This window comes from Rousettus aegyptiacus, unplaced genomic scaffold (assembly GCF_014176215.1).
Source record: "Rousettus aegyptiacus isolate mRouAeg1 unplaced genomic scaffold, mRouAeg1.p scaffold_m13_p_2, whole genome shotgun sequence".
In the NCBI taxonomy this organism is placed as follows: domain Eukaryota; kingdom Metazoa; phylum Chordata; class Mammalia; order Chiroptera; family Pteropodidae; genus Rousettus; species Rousettus aegyptiacus.
Window position 1 is genome coordinate 162,167,093 of NW_023416295.1, and position 21,675 is coordinate 162,188,767.

At 40.1% G+C, this 21,675-nt stretch overlaps 1 protein-coding gene and 2 pseudogenes across 1 annotated transcript in view; 2 read left to right on the top strand and 1 right to left on the bottom strand.

Moving 5' to 3' along the window:
- Positions 1 to 20,512, top strand: part of DRAM1 (DNA damage regulated autophagy modulator 1) — a 31,495-nt gene extending 10,983 nt beyond the window's left edge. The window contains exons 2-7 of the mRNA XM_016127079.2: positions 1,770 to 1,837; positions 4,585 to 4,727; positions 10,053 to 10,230; positions 14,808 to 14,866; positions 18,120 to 18,212; positions 18,834 to 20,512. Coding sequence (XP_015982565.1) covers positions 1,770 to 1,837; positions 4,585 to 4,727; positions 10,053 to 10,230; positions 14,808 to 14,866; positions 18,120 to 18,212; positions 18,834 to 18,881 — 589 coding nt within the window. The 3' untranslated portion in view covers positions 18,882 to 20,512. The remainder of the gene's footprint in view (positions 1 to 1,769; positions 1,838 to 4,584; positions 4,728 to 10,052; positions 10,231 to 14,807; positions 14,867 to 18,119; positions 18,213 to 18,833) is intronic.
- LOC118614851 lies at positions 12,855 to 12,973 on the top strand (annotated as a pseudogene).
- Positions 20,513 to 21,069: 557 nt separating the features above from the next.
- On the bottom strand, positions 21,070 to 21,188 carry LOC118613896 (annotated as a pseudogene).
- Positions 21,189 to 21,675: the final 487 nt, after the last annotated feature.

The following is a 21,675-nucleotide window of genomic DNA, read 5'->3' on the forward strand; positions in this document are numbered from 1 at the left end:
CACCTAACATTGCCTGGTACGTAGTCAATGGTCAATAAGTGGTACCTTTTAGGTCAGTTTTGTTGTTGTTGTTGTTGTTGTTTTGCAAATACTGATTTATTCAAAAAATACATATGGAATGGCTATTGGCAAGACACTTGATCCTGCCTGTGTTGTTTTTAGAGTGCGGGCAAACAAGAATTAAACACCACCCTGAAATTCTGAGCTTTCAGATTGCATGCTTAACGTTATGTGGCCTTTACATCTGGGCCCTTGGCATATGTCTTGGTTTTCTGTGAGTGGACTGACAGTCCCTAAGTCTGGTCTTCTTATCTCCTGTTAGAACACCTTAGTCCCCCCAACTCCCCATCCCCCTAAATATCCTCCTCGCTCTTCCATTCCCTTCTCTTCCTCCATAAAAAGCAAACCATCTTACTGGCATGAGGCAGTTTACTCTTAGACCTTTGTTAAAAAGTCCTCTTGCATGGGTCATCTGGTTGTTGCTGTTTAATATCCTGACGTCAAGAAGAGAAGGCTTGATTTCCCTGTGAGAATGAATCTTCCTGCCCAAAAGTGCTGCCCAAGGGTTGGAGCAATCTCCACCTTCTTCCCATTATGGTTCCGTTCTCTCCTCACCCACTCAGCCCCATGTTGTGTCCAGAAGGGTGTCCCCCATCTCAGGCCGCCTTCACCTCAACATTCCTTTAGTGAGAAGAATGGTTATTTTGTAGGAAAAATGGTAATGTTAAATTCAAAACTCTTCAGATTCTTAAAAGTGACACTGAGATTAAAATCATTGAGAATAAATAGAGGCCTTCGAGTAAAAGGAGGAACATTAACCTCTTTATACTCTTCAAATATTAAGTGTTTACAAAGCTAAAAGGCTCCTACTTTCCACAAACAGAGGCTTCTTGTGGAATTTTTCAAATACTTTGAAGTGTGTCTTTTTCAACATGATCAAGTTTTCGATACTCAAATTTCAGAGCTGTTTGAAAATGTGGGAACACGCAAGATGGTTATGCATTGTTTCCTGTTGGAAGCTCTTTTGCTATCAGTTTTAAACTGTTTTTTTTTTTTATATATACGAGCAGCTGGAAGATGTAAACATTTAAACCTTGACAATGATGAATAAAGAACAGGACCTGTCAAACACAGTTTCTGGCTCGTTCAATTAATGAATCGATAGTTGAACCTGAAAAATGTTTTATATAAACTATGCTTTGTTAAAATAATGTTTCACAATTAATATATCCTCAATACTCTATTGTTTCCATAAAGTACTGATAGGCATCAATAATATTGTTCAGAGTTTCATGAGTATATTTTTAGCAGTGTGAATTTGTGCATAAATAAAATTATTAAGAAAATTTAAATGTGTTTATGTGTATTTAATATTCCAAGGGTAGATTTTTTTCAAATGCGATTTTAGACTTATTTTTTCCCTGAAAACAGTCACAATGAAGTCTTCACCAAGAATGGACACATATCGATCAAGTTTATTAAGCTCAGCATTTCAGAAACACCACCACACCATTCACTTTAAGCATGTCCTAGCTTTTTACAATGAAATTTAAAAAAAAAAATGTAATCTTTCATGGGAGAAAAATGAATTTTAGATTTTTCAGAGCCAAAATGAAAATACTGTAGAACACAATTAGGTCAAATCTTTGGAATTCATAGTGACTTAACACCTAGAAGAAACACAATATAAAACCTGCCAATTACATGCCTGCCCAGAGGTCTGAACTGAATTCATTTTTAATAATTTGGGTATTTCTTCTCTTTCTCAGTGATACAGGAACAACACCTCCAGAGAGTGGTATTTTTGGATTTATGATAAACTTCTCTGCATTTCTTGGTAAGTACATAATAATTATTATAAATAAATAGTGCGCAATCTCCAGTGACATGAGATGTATGATTTACAGTTTGTGTGTAATTTTTTATTTTTTAATAAATTTTCACAGACCTTATTTTTTTCGAGCAGTTTTAGATTTACAGCAAAACTGAGCCAAAGGTAGAGATTTCCCATAGAGCCTCTGCGCCCACCCCCCACCTCCACGGCCTCCCCCCACCGCCATCAGTACCCCCTACCAGAATGACGCATTAGTTGGAGTTAATGAATGTTCATTGACACATCATAATAAAACAGAGTCTATAGTTTGCATCAGGGTTCACTCTGGATGCATATCCTTGTTTAAAAGTACAACCTTTCAAACTAGAATTTTGCTTTACTTTGAGAAGCTGAATGACTAGAAATCCAGAGTTATTTATGACCTTCTTATAGAACTGTTTTTCACCACTTCTGGTAATTTGCCACAAGATTTTGAAATGGATTTTATTTGTCATTTGATTTTTGAAATTGCGACTTATATCCAATAGATTTCTGGAAACCAAAGAGACCTAATATATAAGCTACAATTTCTCAGAGTGTGTTCTGAAGGCAACGTATATGAAAATCATCTGGGGTGCTGATTGAAATGCATGTTTCGGGGCCACCCTGACGATCTACTCAGTCAGAACCTCTAGAGTGGGGCCAGGAGCATGATTGGGAAACAAGCACTCTAGGGGACTTAGATACTCACTAAAGCCTAGAACCCACTGACAAAGGGCATTGTCTCACCTGTTAAAGAGAGGGGAAAGGTGAAGCAGAGAAGTTTGTCTCCAACTCAGGTATGATTTTTCTTTTTAATTCCTCAAGTGCACCGGAGATGCAGTGGCTAGGATACAACCCTCTCGTGAGCAAATTAACGTACTGACTGAAAAACTCGGTCTATGATGGAGCGATCCAGGTGTATAGATCTAAGATACAGAACTCTTTCCTTAGTCCTTCCATGAATGCCTACTCTCTGGAACAATCACATGTTTTTCAGGGGCCTCTCCTGTAACCGGCCCTTCTGTCCCTCTCTACTGGTACAGGGTGGGAAGGGACAGAGGTGCTGGAAACCCTACTTAGTGACTTGACACCTTTGGAATTTGATCATCCGACTTGGTAGAGAGAAAGTTTGACCCTGTCACCCATTCGTGGTCTTCCTCTTCCATGGTGTTAGAGGTGAGCAAGGGGAAATAGAAATAGTCCATCAATCCAATTGCCCTCTTATGCCGTACTTGCCCAGAGTCCAGATTTAGAAGACAGATTATTCTATCACCAGCAAGTGATGAATATGGATTTTTGCTTCTAAGCAAAGCAGAATCTGACATGAATATCTTCATTTAAAATAGTCTACGATAAAAAATTAGCTTTTAGCTTGCTTTTTAAAATTCAGCAAAAATATTACTAAGTGCTTACTCTGTGACAGGCTCCATACTTAGGGCTGGAGTCACAAAAGCAGACAGACAAGGATCCTTCTGTCATGGAGATTACACATTACTGTCAAATTACTCTCTAAAACAATAAATGGTATTTGGTTAATTGACTAGCTTTTTGGAAACACATACCTGTAGTACCCTTCTCACACCATTCACAAAAACCAATGGCAACTACAGAACTAAACATGAAAGCAAAACTATAAAAGGATTAAATTATAGGAAATATTTTTAAAAACTTAGGGTGGAGAACTTTATCTAAACTTATACGAAAACCAGAAGCTAAATAGGAAAGAATTGAAAGATTTGGGTAAATAGAAAATTAAAACTTCTAAGCGATGAAAGATAGAGAAACAAAGTTAAAGATGAACAACAGATCAGAAGAAAATATGTAATATTTATAACAGACAGTAGACTAATGTATAAAAGTAACTAAATTAAAAATGAGTAGACAAACTCAAGAGAGAAATAAGAAAAAATGACATGCAATTCTTAAAAGAAATGCATATGACCAGACATACTTTCAGCAGACATACTGAAAGTTCCTCAATCTCACTAATGATCAGAGAAATGCAAATTAAACCAACAGCTTGCCATTTTTCATTCATTAGTTTGGCAATAACTTAAAATGCATGACATATAGAATTGCTTTCAAACTCCATTGTGTGAGTATAAACTGCTACAGTCTTGGCACAATTTGGAGATACCTCTTGACATTTTAACTGTGCAGTTTTTTTGACCCAGTCATGCTACTTATAGGAATTCATCTTTCAGAAACACTGAAAGTGTGCCAAAAACTTATACATACAAGGATGTTCACTGAGAATTGTTTGAAGTAGGAAACACGTAGGAACAATGTAGAAATCTGTCATTAAGAGAATGACATTAAGAGAATGAAATAAATATGGCACTTAACTATATACCATGATCAGACCCCTAAAAACCATGAGATAGACCTATTTGTACTGACATGGCAAGATCTCCATGGTACATGTTTAAGTGAAAAAAAGCAAGTCACAGAACAATATGTGCACAATAGCATTTATGTGAAAAGGATAACAGCCAAAAAGAGGTGTGTGTGTGTGTGTGTGTGTGTGTGTGTGTGTGTGTGTGTGTGTTTATCACACTGGGGAGAAGGTAGGATGGGATGAGGAAGGACAGGGCTGGGCGAGTGGGGAGACTATTGCAATCAGGAAATTGAAAATACAGACTTTAAAAGGGCAATGCAAAGCTGTTTCTGTGTTTTTCATTCTGAAAAGTCAAGTAACAAAAATTCATTGCAGTACTTTTCTTTTTCAGGTGCAGCCACGATGTACACAAGATATAAAATAGTGGAGAAGCAGAATCAAACCAGCTACTTCAGCACGCCTGTTTTTAACTTGGTGTCGTTAGTTCTGGGATTGGTGGGATGTATCGGAATGGGCATTGTCGCCAATTTTCAGGTATGACCAAAAGTTTTTTTTTTTTTGGTTATCGGGGTGATGGAGTATGTGTGTTTGGAGGAGAAAAGCAAGAACATAAGAGCCACACTCGTGCCAATATAGCACAAATAGTTGATGAGTTTGTAAAAATTGGGATAGTTTGCTTTTTAGAAACAAATATCATTTGAAAGTCAATCCCGCTGGTACTCAGAAGAGATGGGGTTTATGTGGGCACAGTTAGGAGAGAGCGGGCTTTGAACGATGCTATGAGCTTTGCCTGGCTCCATATTCTTACTGATGTGGTTTGATGAGTTGGAAGAGCTACTTCAGCCATTGTAATGATTCCATTAAGGGTGTGAAAATATTCGTATATGAATGTGTGTGTGTGTGTGTGTGTGTGTGTGTGTGTGTGCACTGACTCTACTGTTTGAACCTCTGGTATTTATTTAAAGAGCACCTGAACACTGCCACAGATAAGGATATATAGATAGGCACATGGAAGTGAAATAATTTGCTCAGCGTTCCTCAACTAATTAGTTGTTGAGCTAAAACATGGCCCCGTTGGAGCCAGTTAACTTACATGGCTACTACTACAGAGTCTGCTTGATATATTCGTAGTTTGTCAAGTGTCGGAAAAAACTTTACTTGAATTATTCTGATTTGTGCATTCCTGTTCATCCCAAGGTCTCTCTTAGGAAGGCGTGGGACCTATTTGTCTATGGAGACAATGTTTAATATTTTAAAAACAGTCGTTGTATTTCAATAGTACTCACCTCATAGGGTTATTGCAAAGATTCGATGAAAATAATGTGCAGTAACCAGCGGTCTGGCCTTGGCGGCCATCGTGGTCATCATCAGTTCATCGTTACAGGCTAACACTACCCTGTCCGTCACAGCAGAAAGGAAGTTATTGCAGGACGACTTTTTTTGTTCATGCCAGGGGTACTCCTTTAAGTTTTTTTCTCACTAGAAGTGGATTGATCCTGTGTGGTGCTTATTTTTACAAAAAGGCCTTAGCCATCACTGTTAGCAGGCTGCTGACATGTATGTCTGCTCATCGAAGCACCAGCCTCGGGGTGCTGCCCCCTAGTGTTGACCTGGGAGGATGATAAATAACCTCAAGCCTCCACCTGCACCATCTGCTTTCCATCCCTTCACTAATGTCTACTCGCGTGTTAAGTCGGCCCCTTGGCAAAGAGTCCTCTTGTCTGACCTGCATCACGTGGGCCTCATAGAGTCACGTTTTCAGCACTGCACATGGGGGATGCCATCCGTCAATGCAGGGCACACATTATGGTAAAGAGCTCTGGGCCACTCAGTGCTGCCATGAGCGGGGAGGGGAAGACACCCTTCTTTGTGTGACACAATATCTTCAGGACAACTAACAGGGCCCTGGGATATTCTTTCAGGTCTCAAGCCCAACGATTTTTCATTTTTGGATGTGACATATCCATAATGATGAATGCTTCCTTGTTCACATTGGAAGCTAGAAAGGTGGGAGCCATACTTGTGGCCTCTTTGAAGCAAATGTGTAGGGCTTCATAGAGGGAATTTTGTGAACTAAATTTACTTCTGGCTTCATGTCACTTTGCGACCCTTATTGTTCCCTATGTAGTAGCAAAAATCAGACAAAGAATGCTGCAATGCATGTTCGCATGTGACCTTTGTCACACGGTAGAGATGCTCTGTGACATTTCCTTATGTTTTATGATTGTGTATGCATTTTGTTTTTCAGAACCACATTTACTGAAAATTTTCTATGTGACATATTTATGAAAACATCGAATGCTTCAACTCATGTAATTCTAATAGTAACCTTAGAAGATAGGTCGTATAATTTTCCTCATTCTCAATGGAGAAATAGAGGCTTAGAGAGGTTAATACTTAACCAAGATCATACGAGCAATAAAGGCATAAGTGGCCCTGTGTGAAAGCAGTCTGTCCAGAACTGGTGGGGAAGAGTTAACCTCAATGCCAGAGAGAGGAAATCTCTGTGAGAAAAAAGCATGTCACAATTCACACAGTTCTAGTATCAGAAAGCACAACGAAAAAAAGGTGGAGAGAAAGGGAGACCAGGAAAGATATGATTTGTCTAGCACAGTATGGATGTGAATTGTTCTGTGGGAGTAGTTATTCTCCAAATCACTCAACATCCTAAGTGATACAGCTGTCAATTTTTAAACCACAAAGTCCAGACTTTAGGGAAAAACACTTAGGTGGTTAGATAATTGAACTCTTGGTTCTCTTTAAAGTTTCCCTGATATGGTTACATATCTACAAAAACCAAAAATAGAATCTGTAACTTTCCTGAGAGCAAAGTGTTTGTCTTGTCATTGTTCCCATAAATATATCTTTACAACTTCCTTGTTTGATATCCTGTAATTCATTTTGCTCATGCCATGGGCAAACCAACTTGAGCTGTAGTTGCCTCAAGAAGAATTAGAAACATCAGGGCAACAGAGAGCGTTGACCCTGGTGGGTTTTTCCTCAGTAGGAAGCACAGTGTATTTGCCGGAAGTGCACAGATAACTCCCTTTCCCAAAGTGGTGGGTGGGAGGGCTGCTTTTTGGTGTGTCCTCACCAATCTCTGTCAGTGTTTTACTTTTCCTCAAGAAGATTCCTTTCTGGAAAAGTTAAGTTTTCCAATGTTTAACCCCCCTCAATATTCCAGTTTTCTCTATGTTAACTATCTTTTAAATTACCCAGAGGGTTTGGGGAAAGAGATCCAAAAAGGGCTCCAGGTTTTTATTTAACTCCCTATCCAAGATTCATGTTTGTTTGAGGATCATTTTCCCTGTCAGAAGAATCTTCAATGAGAAGTTATGTATTTGTAACATGCCTTTTTCACAGGGTAAAAGCACATTACAGATACAACTTTCACTCAGTCAAGGGCCTTTGATCTGATGAGGTCAGGGTCGATGTGGAGTGGAGGGGCATGACATTTGCAGATTAAGATCCTAAAGACTATATTGACTTGACCAGGGTAGAGGAAGCAAATTCCTTGAGGGTGCTGGTGGTGGGGAGGACAAAGTATGTACATTCAGGATATTGACTTCGTTAGCGCGGAAAGGAAGTAGAGAGTGAAAAGAACCAGGATTCTCAGAAGAGTATTCTTGAAAGTGACTCATTAGCAGTAGGTGCCTTGCTTTTTATTTTCTCTTGCCCAAGTGTTTCTAACATTCAGCGGTGAAAAGGACTCTTTCGTTATTATTTTTTTTTGATTTAATATAGGTTTTTCTCCCCAAATGAGATATCATTGACGTATAACTTTGAGTTAGTCCAAGGTGTATAACGTAGTGATTTGATTTATGTCTTTGTTGTGAGATGATTACCACAATAAGTTAACATCCATCACCTTGCAGCTACAATTTTTTTTTCTTGTGTTGAGCACTTTTTAGATTTATTCTCTTAGCAACTTTTAAAAATACACTATTGTCAAATGTAGTCACCATGCTGTACATTATATATAACTGAAACGTTTTTATCTTTTAACTGCAAGTGTTTACCCTTTGACCACGTCCACCCATTTCCGCCACCCCTCCACTTGCCGCCTCTGGCAGCCGCCAGTCTGTTTACTGTATCTGGTTTTTGTTTTGTTTCATTTTGTCTTTTTAGATTCCACAATAAGTGAGAGCATATAGTATTTGTCTTTCTCTGTCTGACTTATTTCACTTAGCATCACGCCCTCAGATCCACCCATGTTGTTGCAAATGGCACGATTTTTCTTTTTTATGGCTCAATAATATTTGAGAGAGAGAGAGAGAGAGAGAGAGAGAGAGAGAGAGAGTGTGTGTACTATATCTTCTTTATCCATTCATCCCTCAGTGAACATTTAAGTTGTTTCCATCTCTTGGCTGTTATAAATAATGCTGCAATGAACATAGCAGTACATATGTCTTTTTAAGATAGTGATTTCATTTCCTTTGGATTATTTTTAATGGTGGTAAAATATATATAATATAAAATTTGCCATCTTAACCATTTTTAATTGTACAGTTCAGTAGTTATTTTCCTTAATTCTTTAAATACTTAAAGGTATACACACATTTTTAAAGGCATCGAATGTGTTTTATTTTTCACATATAACTTCCCTAAATCTATACACCCATGTTAGGTATCCTAAATACATATACATAATAAATGAATAATTGGCATGCCATGTTGCAGAATGTTAATGCATTCATATTTGAATATAACACAAATCAAATAGTGGATTTTTCCCTAAATTCTTAAGTTTGATACCAGGAAATAAATTTCCTTAGAAAATAAAATTTAAATTTTTAAAAAATTTCCCTTTCCCATGTAGAGAATAAAAATTTTCTTAAAAAGTTTATTTGTGTGAAAATGATTGAAATCAGGCAGTGCCGAACTGGAAGTGGTTAGGAATTAAATCTGATTTAAAATGAGTTTTTTTGTGGGCAGTCTGGATGGAGAACACTGGTTCTGGGGAAACCTGGGTTGCCCAGGTTGAAGACAAGTCTGGGAAACGGCATAGAGAGTGGATTGGGGCCAACATTGGTCTGAGACCGAAACCAGGTTGTCTTGGACAATGTATCTTGCCCCTTTCCAAAGCTCGAATTTTTAAGTTCAAGGGGAGGCTAGTCATTCAATCTAAATGTCATTGTTATATTGGAAGGTAGGTGCCTCGATGATGAGCACGTTTGGGGCCAATACCAGACTTGCCGTCTAGACTGGGCGTAGCAGCTGCCTTCTTGTTGAAATGGCTGGTCAGAGGAGGGTGGGGGCTGGGGACTTGGGTTTGACACTCACTGTCTTTGCATTTCAAAAGCAGTGTTTTTGCTGACATTTGCGTGTTCATTAGGGGTGGTTTGGGAGGGACTAATAGAGGTTATTGGGGAGCAGGGAGCTTAAAATCCTCAAGCCACCCATGGCACCTACACAGAACAGGTTGTGAACTTTTTTATGTAATTCATCATATCATCTTCACTGCAAAACCTGCGAGGCAGAAATTATTATGCCCGTTTTACAGATGCAGAAATTGAGGTTTTAAACCAAGAGTCCAGTGGTAGAGTCCAGAAATTTTTATCCAGGTCAACCAGACTCCAAAGCCTACCACTATCCCCAGCTCTGCCACCTCTAAGGGAGATGTCACTCCGTCCTTGCCCCATGCGCCCGCGTTTGCCGTGGAACCACATTTACTTCATCACAGGGGAAGGCCTGTGCCTTGGTAATCTGCAAGCAGCTGCATCTAACAAAGATTGAGGGGCGGGTGTGATACCGAGCACCACCGGTGGCTTTGAGCAGGCCAGGGTGAGTGAGCACTTGGGTCTTGGCGTGGACAGACCCATGGGGAATAATAATGTGCCTTTGTGACTCTCTCTCTAGGAGTTAGCTGTCCCCGTGGTCCACGACGGCGGGGCCCTTCTGGCTTTTGTCTGCGGTGTCGTGTACACGCTTCTGCAGTCCGTCATCTCCTACAAATCATGTCCCCAGTGGAACAGCCTCTCCACGTGCCACGTAAGGATGGCCATCTCTGCCGTGTCCTGTGCAGCCGTGGTCCCCAGTATCCTTTTCACAGTTGTCGGTGTCCCTGGAAGCTTGACACCTTCCCCACCCCGCCCCCTACCAAAAAAAGCACAAAGGTTAACAGCCAAGTGTCCGCGTGCTTCAGACAACCATTGAGAGGAAAATGTAAATCATTAAGAAAATGTCTCAACACTGTCAGGTTAGATCAAAAGAATCTTTGGGGAACAGAATTGTATGAAGGAAGATGGAAGAATGTGGGAAAACTTCAGTCTCTGTTTACTTTTCTTCCAACAGGGTCACTTTCACCCGCCATGTGAAAATATTTATTTTGCTTTGTAATGCTCGGCTAAAGACACCAAATATTGGTAGTGCACTTAAAGTAATAGCCCCGTGAAGTGCCAAGAGGCACATAGGTGATTAGATAGTTTGATTTAGTCATCCATATTAAGAGGTTTTTTAAAACTCTTGTATTATTTATTTCTAAGTCAGTTAAAATACGTTTAGCCTTTTCTCTTTTTTTATCACTGATTTCATTTTCAAAATTTCACTTCCTTTTCTAATTCCACAATGTGAAAAGAAAATAGGAATTCATCAGGTCTGTGTGTTCTGATTTATAGAAAATGAAAGCTCACTTGCTCAGTCTGCCTGCCTGTCAGTATTTAACAAAGAATAAAAAAGCCGTGGTCTTCGAGGGGTGGAAAATTCTCCGCCTTTCGAAATACCATCTGTACTCATATTAGAGAAAGCTACAGAGTCATTAAAAATGATGATTACTGTCACATTATGGGAAAACGGGAACTATTTTATGAGTGAGAATTTTGTTATTCTGGGTTGGATCGTGGTACAAAGTAGACAAGCTTGAGTGAGAGCACAGCACGTGCTTCTCAACACTAAGCTTTCTGTTTCTCTTTTTATTTTTATTTATTATTATTTATGCCTATAGCACCTGGTCTTCCTAGGTGGTCTCTCATTGAAGTACTAACCAGGCCCAACCCTGCTTAGCTTTCAAGATCAGACATCGGGCTTGTTCAGGGTCTCACGGACCGTGGTTCCACCGTGGTGTGAACCCAGGACCTTCTGCATGTAAAGCAGATGTGCTAACTGCTACATTATGGAGCCACATCCTCTGTTGCTCTTTTTAAATAGAAACTTACAACATGTGAAGTATATGCATGGTTTGGGGTTTATTTTTTCACCTGAGGGAAGGAAATTTTTAATTACAAAATTTTTAATCAAAGGAATCGTACTATTGAGAAATTTAACAACAAAATATATACCCTGGTTCTTGGGAAAGTTCCTTCTCAGTTTCCTTGTCCTGTTTATGGATTGAAGAAGACATTCATGCTTTCTCTTCAAATATGTCATTTTAAGACCTATCGCCTGTGTTAGCTGTAAAATTCAGAGCAAAAGTGTTTGTAGTGTTGAATGAAAAGTTTCTTGCTGTAGGAAACCTTTTTTTGCTTCCATCTTTGGAGACATCTCTAGATATTAAAATCACAGAGAGTTTTAGTAGAATAAGCTCAGAATTTCACATACTAATGGTTCCCATTTCTCGAGGGTTTTATGAGCTATGCCAAGAGGTTGCAGCCCCACACAGAAATAAGGGATGTCTCTGTATCAAATTAACTCGAACGAATTCATCCATACGAAAAAGTCTTTTAAGCATTAGCGTGGTATTTCCATTTCTGTACAAAGATGTCAAAGCATCTTTAAAATGCCCTTGTTTCTCCTTATTATAATATTTCTTTGAAATGGCCTTATATGACTACTAGAGAAACTGAGGCACATTAGAATCAGGCTTCAGAGCCCTCCTTGGTAAACCGTATGTGTTGCCCCAGCTTCCGCGGTGTTCAAAAACCTTCGCAAAATCACTAACAGCACAAAGTCCAGGCTCCTTTGCTTGAGACACGTGCTCTGAGACTACCTATTTTTTTTTACCTCGATTTTATGCTTCTCTCCCAGACTTAGCTGTTTTCTGTTTTCTACTTTCTCCCCTGCCCTTCTCCTGGCTGGATTCCCCTCTCCACCTTGTCTTTCTAGAGCTGAGCCGTCTGTCCAGTATGGTAACAACCAGCCACATATTGCACACTTGAAATGTGACTAGCCCACACAGAGACTGCTGTCCACACTTGAGACATGCTGTAGTGTAAAACACAACACCAGATTTCATAGACCTAATGAGAAAAAGAATGTAAAATAGCTCGTTAATAATTCTTTCTATGATTACACTTGGAAATGATATTTTTGATCTATTGGGTTAAAGGAGCTATATTATTAAAATTAATTTCACTTGGTTCTTTTTAGTTTTCTTGAAACGTGGCTACTATAGTAGAAAATTTTAAACTTATGTGACTGGCATTATGTTTCTGTGGAATGGTGCTACTCCTCAAGCCTTACACTTTAAATTAAACTCAACTCAGTGAAGCCTTCCCTGACACCCCAAACCCCTCCCACTCTGAATTAATACTTTTCCATCTGACTCATAGCTGTGCCTTGTTCTTTTCTCTCACGTGACACGCCCTGGGCCTCCTTCAACAAGGCTGTGATATCTCTCGGGGCTGAGACCAAGTTTGTTTGGCCAGGGGTTTCCCTGCCTCTTCCTTCTGCCCCATTTGGCATGGTACCTGGTGCCTATAATGTGGAACTAAAGAACAATTCAGTGACTGTGACCATGCCACCCTGAACAAGCCCGATCCTGTCTGATCTCAGAAGCTAAGCAGGGTTAGGCCTGGTTAGTACTTGGATGGGAGACCACCTAGGAAGGCCAGGTGCTGTAGGTGTAAAAAATAAAAAATAAGGGATTGTTAGCTGACAAGGTCCTTGCAATCTGTGAGGTCAACCAAGGGTTGCCTCACTTGAAAAATAAATAAAAAAAGAATAGATCAATGAAAGAATTAAGGGGCTTTAAAACTATTAGGAACAGAAGTTTGATCATTGAAAGGATCAGAGAATCTGCTGTGCTTTCTACTTCATTAATGTTGAAAAACTGAGAAGTGTTACGCATTGCAAAATACGGGGTTGGAGGGCAGAGGGAGAGCAGGCGCTGACTCCGATTGCAGGGGCCGCTCTAAACCGGGCATCGACGCAGCACTTCGAATGTCTAACTTTTTGTAAAGCCTTTCTTAGAGCATCTCGTTGCTCTTTTGCTTCCAAATGTTTATCGCGGCCTGTGTGCAGACAGCAGTGCCCGTGGAGGGCGTGGAGGGCGAGAGCCTCGTCCCAGGCCTTCTTAGGTTGGCCCCAAGGTCAGGTGCCAGGCGTATCTCTGATTTGTAAAACCCTTTTGGTTTGGGGAGGAAAGGCTTAGCTTATACTTAATTACTCAACATAAATCTCTTTTCTAAAGATAACATTTTTAATTTCTGTAGCTTCTTTTTCTATGTGAGCCTGGATACTTCGTAAGGCTTTGGTGCTTGGAAATGTTAATTTTTCCATCAAACTGTTGCTTTGAAAATACTATGTTAGGGCAAAGTATTTTTATGCAGTATTTTTATTAACGAAAAATAATGTTTTAGGGGAAAAGTACTCAGAAAGTATTCATCTTGGACTGCGGCGCCAGTCATTTTGACTAAATTTAAACAACCGTGGTAGCTGGGAATGAGACAAACATTCAGGGTCGGGGAAAACATAGCTACAAAGTAAAATTTCTCTATGTGTAGCTAAAAAAATATTGCTAAGGAATAGCTATTTACATATTGTAATTTAACTGTCGTCATAACTGAATTTAAAGTCTGAGATAAGAAGAAGCTTATACAGCTTGATTTGACTGCAGACATGTTGGTATTAACATTTTGTTATTGGGTTAAAATACACAGAGCATAAAATTTATCATCTTAACCATTTTTAAGTACACAGGTCAGTGGTATTAAATACATTCTCACTGTTGTCCAGCCATCACCCCCATCTATTCCGTAATTTTTTTATCTCGTTAAATCAAAAATCTATGCCTATTAAACTATAAGTCCCTTTGGCCCTCAGCCCCTGGCAAGCACTGTTCTACTGTCTTTATGATTTTGACTACTCTAAGTACCTCATTTAAGTGGAATCACATCGGGCTTGTCTTTTCGTTACTAGCTCATTTTACATAATGTCTCCAAGCTTCATCTATGGTGGAGCATATTGCAGAATTTCCTTTTTAAACCTGAAAAATATTCCACTGTATGCGTATACCACTTTTGGCTTATTCAGTCATCTGTCAATGGACACTTGAGTTGCTCTCATGTTTTAGCTATTGTGAATAATGCCGCTATGAACACTGATACACGACTATGTCTCTGAGGCTCTGCTTTTAAGTCTGTGGAAGTAGAATTGCTGGGTCATATGGCATTCTATTTTTAATTTTTTGAGGAACCTTTATACTCTTTTCCACAGCAGAGTTACCAATTTGCATTTTCATAAAGAGTGCACAAGAGTTCCAGTTTCTCCAAAGTCTCACCAATACTTGTTTTTTGTGTGTGTGTGTGTTTTTTTTTTTTAAATAGTAGCCATCCTAATAGATGTGAGGTGAAACATTTTAACACTGGATAATTATTAAATTATTAGCAGAATAATCTAGTCTTAACATTAAAGGACACGCTTTCTTCTGTACTTTCCTTAACAATTCTTTTTTTTTAGTGATTGCCTGTGCTTCACTAATTTCTATAACCAAGCTGGAGTGGAATCCAAAAGAAAAGGTAAGATTGAAGTCATTTTCAATATAATTGTCAAACCTGCTCATGTGGACTGTGACTGGGTAAAGCCTTCTTAGAAAGGAGGCTTAGAACAAGTTGCAAAATATGGAGTGAATATGGCATAATTAACTGTCAGTTATTTGGCAATGAGTGGTCATAATTAGCTCTCAGGGTAATCTCAGAAGGTTCCTGGGATTAGTTTCAAAATTTTGAATTCCTAATTCTCTCTTAAACGTTTCAACCATCTATGGCAGGTAAGAGAGGTCAGACGATTATGGGTGTGGGAACAGCGTTGACTGACAGTGTTTGGAGGTCAGAGGAAGCAGAGGGTGTTAAGCAGAGGGGACAAAACTGGCTCCAGTGGAGTAGATAGTTTGTTTCAGGATAAAGCAAAAACATAAATGGGGTCAAGGGTGAATCTTGGAGTAGTTTATACAAGGCGTTAAGAGGTGGGCAGAGAGGCTCACGCTTCACTTAGGTGACGGGAGTAAGCTTTCGAAGGCTTTTGAACAGGAAAGTAAGTTGAAAGAATATTATTGGATGAATATTAGTTCGAAGCAAAACTCGGGATGGATCAAAGGGGAGGAAGCCTGGAGGTAGGATGGCAGGAGAAGGCAGTTCTTGCTGTTAGTTCAGATTTCAAATCAAGATTAGCCTAGGTTGGAAGCAATAAAGGAAAACTATTTGGTGGGTCCTGGCAGGTGACTAACATGAAAACGAAAGGACGAGATGAATCAGAGATGATTTCCCAAGTTTTTATCTTGGGTGAACCAAAGAATTCGTTCCCATGAACGGAATGAGAGATCAGGGCCCTAACAGGAATACATTATTTCATGGGGGGAGTGGATGGGTTTGGGTTTAGAATCATCACATCTGGAGTGACAGCGAATTACCAAGAAGAAATGTCCAGTAGGACATGTGGGATTCGACCTTCTGGTGGGGTCAAGAGCTGTTCAAAGCCTAGGGTAGAGTGACTGGTCATTTCCAGACCCGACATCGGAGCGCATGGAACTGAGTGTTTGGGATGAATGTTTGGGGCTCAGGCCCTCGTGTCGGTGCTGCTTTTAGATGCCACGTGGAGCATGGATGCCGCCAGGAGAGAAGAGGGTTAGAGTGAGAGAACGGCAGGAACGTGTGTTCAAGCGGCGGATGGAACTACTGATGTTTTCCAAAAAAAATAAGTTTCCGTTAGAACTGTTGGTGTTAAAAGCCAGTTGCAGGGGTAAAAGCAATGGCGAGAGGAGTGATTCATTTCTTAAGCTATTCGTGAATGTTCGGAGGTGAGAGAAAGAGGAGAAATAAGATGGTGGCTAGAAGGGGCCACATGGTCAAAGGAAGGATTGTCCATGACGCAGAGGGTTCTGGCACGGGATGGAAGCTCGCAGGAGAGCAGGGGGAGACTGAAGATGTTGAAGAAGAGAATGACTCAGACAGAAATTTTAAGAAAAGGTGCTTCCTGGAAGGGAGACCTCACAACAGAGCAGCTTAAGGTGTACTTTATTTTTTAACCACTAGGGGGCGATATCCCTCCACAAATCCAACAAATCAGCAGCTGGGAAGGATCCATCAAAGTATATCCGCATGACAGTTAAAAATCTTTTTTTCATTTCCTTTTTAATCTTGAAAATGTGAAGAGTACCTAGTTTTCTATTCACTCCATAAGTTACCATGTCCTTCTTGTATTACTTTCTGTTCCCAACATCAAGGCATACAAAGAAAATCCTTTACATTAATTCACTGAACAGAACAATCTTTTAGGCACTGCCCCTACTAACTGTGGTGCTCTAGAGCTTTCGAAGGGCACCCCCGGGGCGTTGATTTACTTGGTAGGGGGGCAACAATTATACCATTGTCTCATTTTACGTAACAAGGAGATTAGAGCTTTGCCTGCACTCACAGGTGTTAGCAGAGGAGTCTCGACTTCTGGTTCAGTGCACTTTCATTAATATACTAAAGAAATTTCTGCCAAAATTTTATAAGCCATCTTCACTGTCCAGGGACTAGACGGGATGGGGGGGATCCCCAGGTGCTGTCGCCAAAAGGGGGCGGCCTCTGTTCTCTACCCCTTAAGGTAGACTGGTCAGGTCCTCACCAGTGTGACCTGAATGAGAAGAGCAAGGACAGGTGTCTATGAGAGTTTAATGTGTCTTGATTAAGTCTTTGTGGTTAGAAATTGGGTCAAAGGAAATGACTGTCACCATAGAACCGACCTGCAACCCAGCACATTTGTTTATTCAAACTCGAAACCTACAGACAAGCAGAAAACGAAGTAGGAAAAAAAAAAGGTCGTTATTTGCAATCAGAGGAGTCAAACTGACAGTCCACAGGCCTGATTTAGCAAGTGGGCTAACGTCAGAATGAAGATGTTATTTTTTAATTAGACGGTATTTAAAAATGCTTTTTTACAAGCAGTTTCCAATATATAAGAGTCAGAATCAATCTCTCTCTCTCTCTCTCTCTCTCACACACACATACACACACACATAGATTTTTTACCTCTTTGAAAGCAACGCTGGGGTCCTAATTTCCCATTTGTTGAAAATGAAATTGAGCTAATACAGCACAAGCTCCCCATCTGCCTTCTCTTTTTGTGACCATCAGCCTCATTTACTTTAATGCATCTCCTGGCCTCCATAGACACACACACACACCTGCCATTTAATCCATTCTCATTCTTGCCTTCTGTTCTCATTCCTGCCCCCAAGAACATAGTGAATGCGTAGATGTCTCATTCACATTTACTTTGTAGCTATGCTTACTTTATAACGTTAAGCAAACTGTCTTCTGCACTGACATTTTCTATAGTGGTAGAGAAACACAAAACCCTGGTGACAGCCAGTTTCCTCTTGTGCATACACACTCATTCATTGGAATAACTGTACAAAACGCTGAATGCCTTTCAACTTGGGGTTTCCCATCCTTAGAAGAGCAAGTCTTGCCTTATATGAAACATTCTGTCTTCTGCTGGGTCCACATTCGCTTTCCAGTCTCAGCATTTTGTGTTCCTTATTCTGTGTTTTGAAACGATATAGGCAAGTCTTAAAGCCAGAGTGTGTGAGAAGCAGAAAGCACTTTTGGAATTAGTGCATTTATGTTCTCATTGGGCAGGGGCCCTGAGGTTCACCTACATGCCTTGCTGGCTGTATTTCCTCACAGGGCTTTTTCCTAAGGTCTGACCTTCTCGTTAATTGTGTCAGTACATCCACCGAAGTGAATAGATTTAGGCTAAATTCTGTTTCTTTATCATTGCTCTTAGGATTATGTGTATCACGTAGTGAGTGCGATCTGTGAATGGACAGTGGCCTTTGGTTTTATTTTCTACTTCCTAACATTCATCCATGATTTCCAGGTAGGTATTTATCTATTCAAATGTTATCAATTGCTGACAATGAGGATTGTACAAATTCATAGAAAATTTCTTGCATAAAACAGAGCATTATTTTTCTTCCTTTTTATCCTTATGCGTTTGAAAAAAAATATGTCTTGTGCCCCTTAGTTTATTCCTAAAGGCAAGCATCTGTAACAGCTCTCCCACCCCATGAAATCTTTCTGTGTCCTCACTGGTCGATGCTTCTAGTCATACATCCTGATTATTTATTTACTTTTTGAGGTTGTTGCATTTACTGGTTCCAAATAATAGAAAATATGTCTTTAAAAAAAAATAAGTGCGTTGTTGAAAAATGTTCCCAAGCTAGGGAGAGGTGAGACCTTATCAGATTTGGCTACGGGTAAAAATCTTACATTTTGAAACAAGCAAATTAATTATTAGCTAAAACGATTTAGAAAACCAAGAAGATTCTTTAGGACCCAACTGAAGCTCAGCACAAACTATAGCGAGGTGACCTCTTAGGGGCTGCAAAGCTAATGGGAGTTTCATAGGGGCACTGGAATTGTTTACCTTCTTTTAAACCGTTTTTCTTTTTCTTCTTTTTCTTCTCCTCCTCCTCTTCTTCTTCTTCTTTTTAAATAGGGTGTTACCCTAAGGATATCCACAGAAATCAATGATGATGACATTTGAAGAATGAATTACACCTCACTCAGTGACAGTCACAGACAATTTCTAGAAGTGGTACAGGGGACAGATAGGGCTTTAATGCTGCTGAGTGGCTTGCACCTGCGGCACACTGAGGACTCAAGTTTCATTATGAATTCCCGGTAGTTGTACTGTTTGCAGAGGTATGTTTTCCTAGAGAATGTAGAGCATTTATGACATTGTAGCAATGTTTTTATAATTTTCTAAATAGATACTTTTTTTTATATTCACAAATTCATGACAGAAAAGATGAAGTGTTACAGAAAACAGAGAGCTCTTATTTTTTGTACAGATCCTGTTTTGTTGTTTGTGCGCATGTGAGTGATTTCTGGAAATACACTAAATGAGGAATTTATTAAAACGTAAAATTGGGAAACTCATTTTTAGATTTCTTGTTTAGATAATGAACTGTATATTTTTATATCATGAGAGCATTTTTAAAATTCAATTTATGGTCATCATAAAGATTTAGTTAATAAATTAACACTAACTAAGAAACTGATTTTTAGATCAACTAAGCAAAATGGTTCTATCGATAAGCCTTAATACCACTATGTACATTAACTCTAAGTGAACACCGAAGACCTCAGTATTGAAATTCCGCCCCATTTCCACCCGGCTTAGCCTCCCTGCTCACAAGAGCTGGAGCTTTTAACTTTGTTGCTCCTTGGCAGTCTGTCACGGGCATAATTGCAGGTGGGATGGATTCAGCAAGGTTGAGAAATCAGAAACCTTATAACAACCGGGTAAAAGGGAGGTGAGCAGCTAACAGGAAAACCTCACTGGAGTCTGGGTTGCCGTCTGTGCTAGATGAACGAAGAGGGAAAGTGTGTCTCAGGGAACATTTGTGGGAGGTAGGATTGTGCAAAGGAGGCTTTTGCTTCATAGAAAACCTCTGCAAAGCCAACCTGTGAACATCATTAAAAATGTCATTTATAAAACCAGCCTTGACTGTCACTGGCATAACTTGATGTGCATGCTGACGCAGAAGCTGAAACTTAACATCTCAAATTCATTTTATGCCTGTGAACATGTTGACGAGAACACAGGTCCCAGAAGGAGAGGAGAAAGGAGAGAGTTAGTAGGGTGCAGTTCATTTGCTCCCCCTTTTAATGCCTGTAGCTGCGCATTTGCACACTGTGTAAAACGTGAGTTAGGACCTTTGCAACGACACGCTGTTTCCCCTGAGTGCTCAGAGTAGGAACCTGATAACCATTTCTGCATCTGTTGTAACTTGTCATAATGCCATGGGTCCCCGTTGTTACACTGGAAATGAAAGACTGATGAAAGCCGTGTCAAGCGCTCCTTATTCCAAAGAAGAGGAGGAACGCCACGGACCTTCACTATGGAACCTGTAGACGAATGCATTCTCGGCGGTTCTCACTCTGAATAGACTTGTTTTCAGCACTTCTTATAACGTACTGTTGTTCTTCATGCCTACGTCTGCTTGCGAGATGAGATGGGAGCTCCTCGAAGATGGAGCACGTGCCTTAATCTTTCTCTTTATATAATTCCGGCGTTTAACCAGGTACCTCTGGGTACACAATGGGTGCTTAATAAATACTCACTGAATGCATGAATGATTGAGTGAACCAATAAAGGAATGATTTGGGATATTTGTAGTGCTGCCTAATGAGATTTACTGTGATTTACTAGTTAAGGGATAACCCAATAGTCTGTATCATCCAGTAATGTTGACTGTTTTGCTTTGCGTACTGTGAACATTTCAGTTGTTTAGCCTTCACCATCCTATAACAACTGTCTTCAGCCTGGACTTTTACCACAGAAATTGTTACATGGGCTAGACAAAATGGTACAGCTGGCTTGGCAAACTGAGAAGGCCAAAATTCAGACAATCACATTCTCCTGATTCCATGCAACCTCTAAAGCTGGTCTTATCCACATTTTGGTATTATTTCTAATTTCTATGAGTTTGCATTGCCTCATGGCAGAAAGAGTTTGTGTCTCTGTTAACTTACAATGTCACTGGGGTATAATGATGAAGTGTATTTATCCAGGAAACAATTTTAGTTTTATTGGATTTTATAAAGATATAGTTTAAACCTGATGTTTTTTTCTTTTTCTTTTTTTTTTTAAAGCGAGGCAACCCTTGGTTGACCTCACAGATTGCAAGGACCTTGTCAGCTTACAACCCCTTCTTTTTCATTTTTTACACCTACAGCACCTGGTCTTCCTTGGTGGTCTCTCATCCAAGTACTAACCAGCCCTGACCCTGCTTAGCTTCCGAGATTAGACGGGATCGGGCTTGTTCAGGGTGGTATTGCCGTAGACTGATTTTTCTTAACACACGTGGCTTTGCATATGGGCACCTTCATAGAGATTCTTGAACATTAGTATCGGAAGCTTCTCTCAGCCAAGACTCTCAGAGTTGAGGGCACCAGAAACACAGCTCGACTTGTCGAAAGGAAAAAGGGGATATCTATAGACTCAAGTAACAGAGGGACGGGGATGGAGCTGGCTCTAGGGATCCAGGAGTGCCACTAGCACTCCATTTGTTCTCTCTCCTCAGCTCTGCGTTTCTCTCTGTCATCATTCTCAGGCAGCCTGTCCCCCTGGTGGGAATGAGACGGCTTCTGGAAACCCCAGGGCTATAACTTGTCCAGTGGAAAGAGGGGACCTATCAGTAGTTCCAACAAAAACTCCTGGGTTGAAACTCATCCTTGATTGGTTGGCTTGGGTCTCATGCCCATCCGGTAGCCCAGGGAGGCAGGATGCTGCACCGAGTCAGACCTGAGTTACATGTCCACCTCAGGAGCAG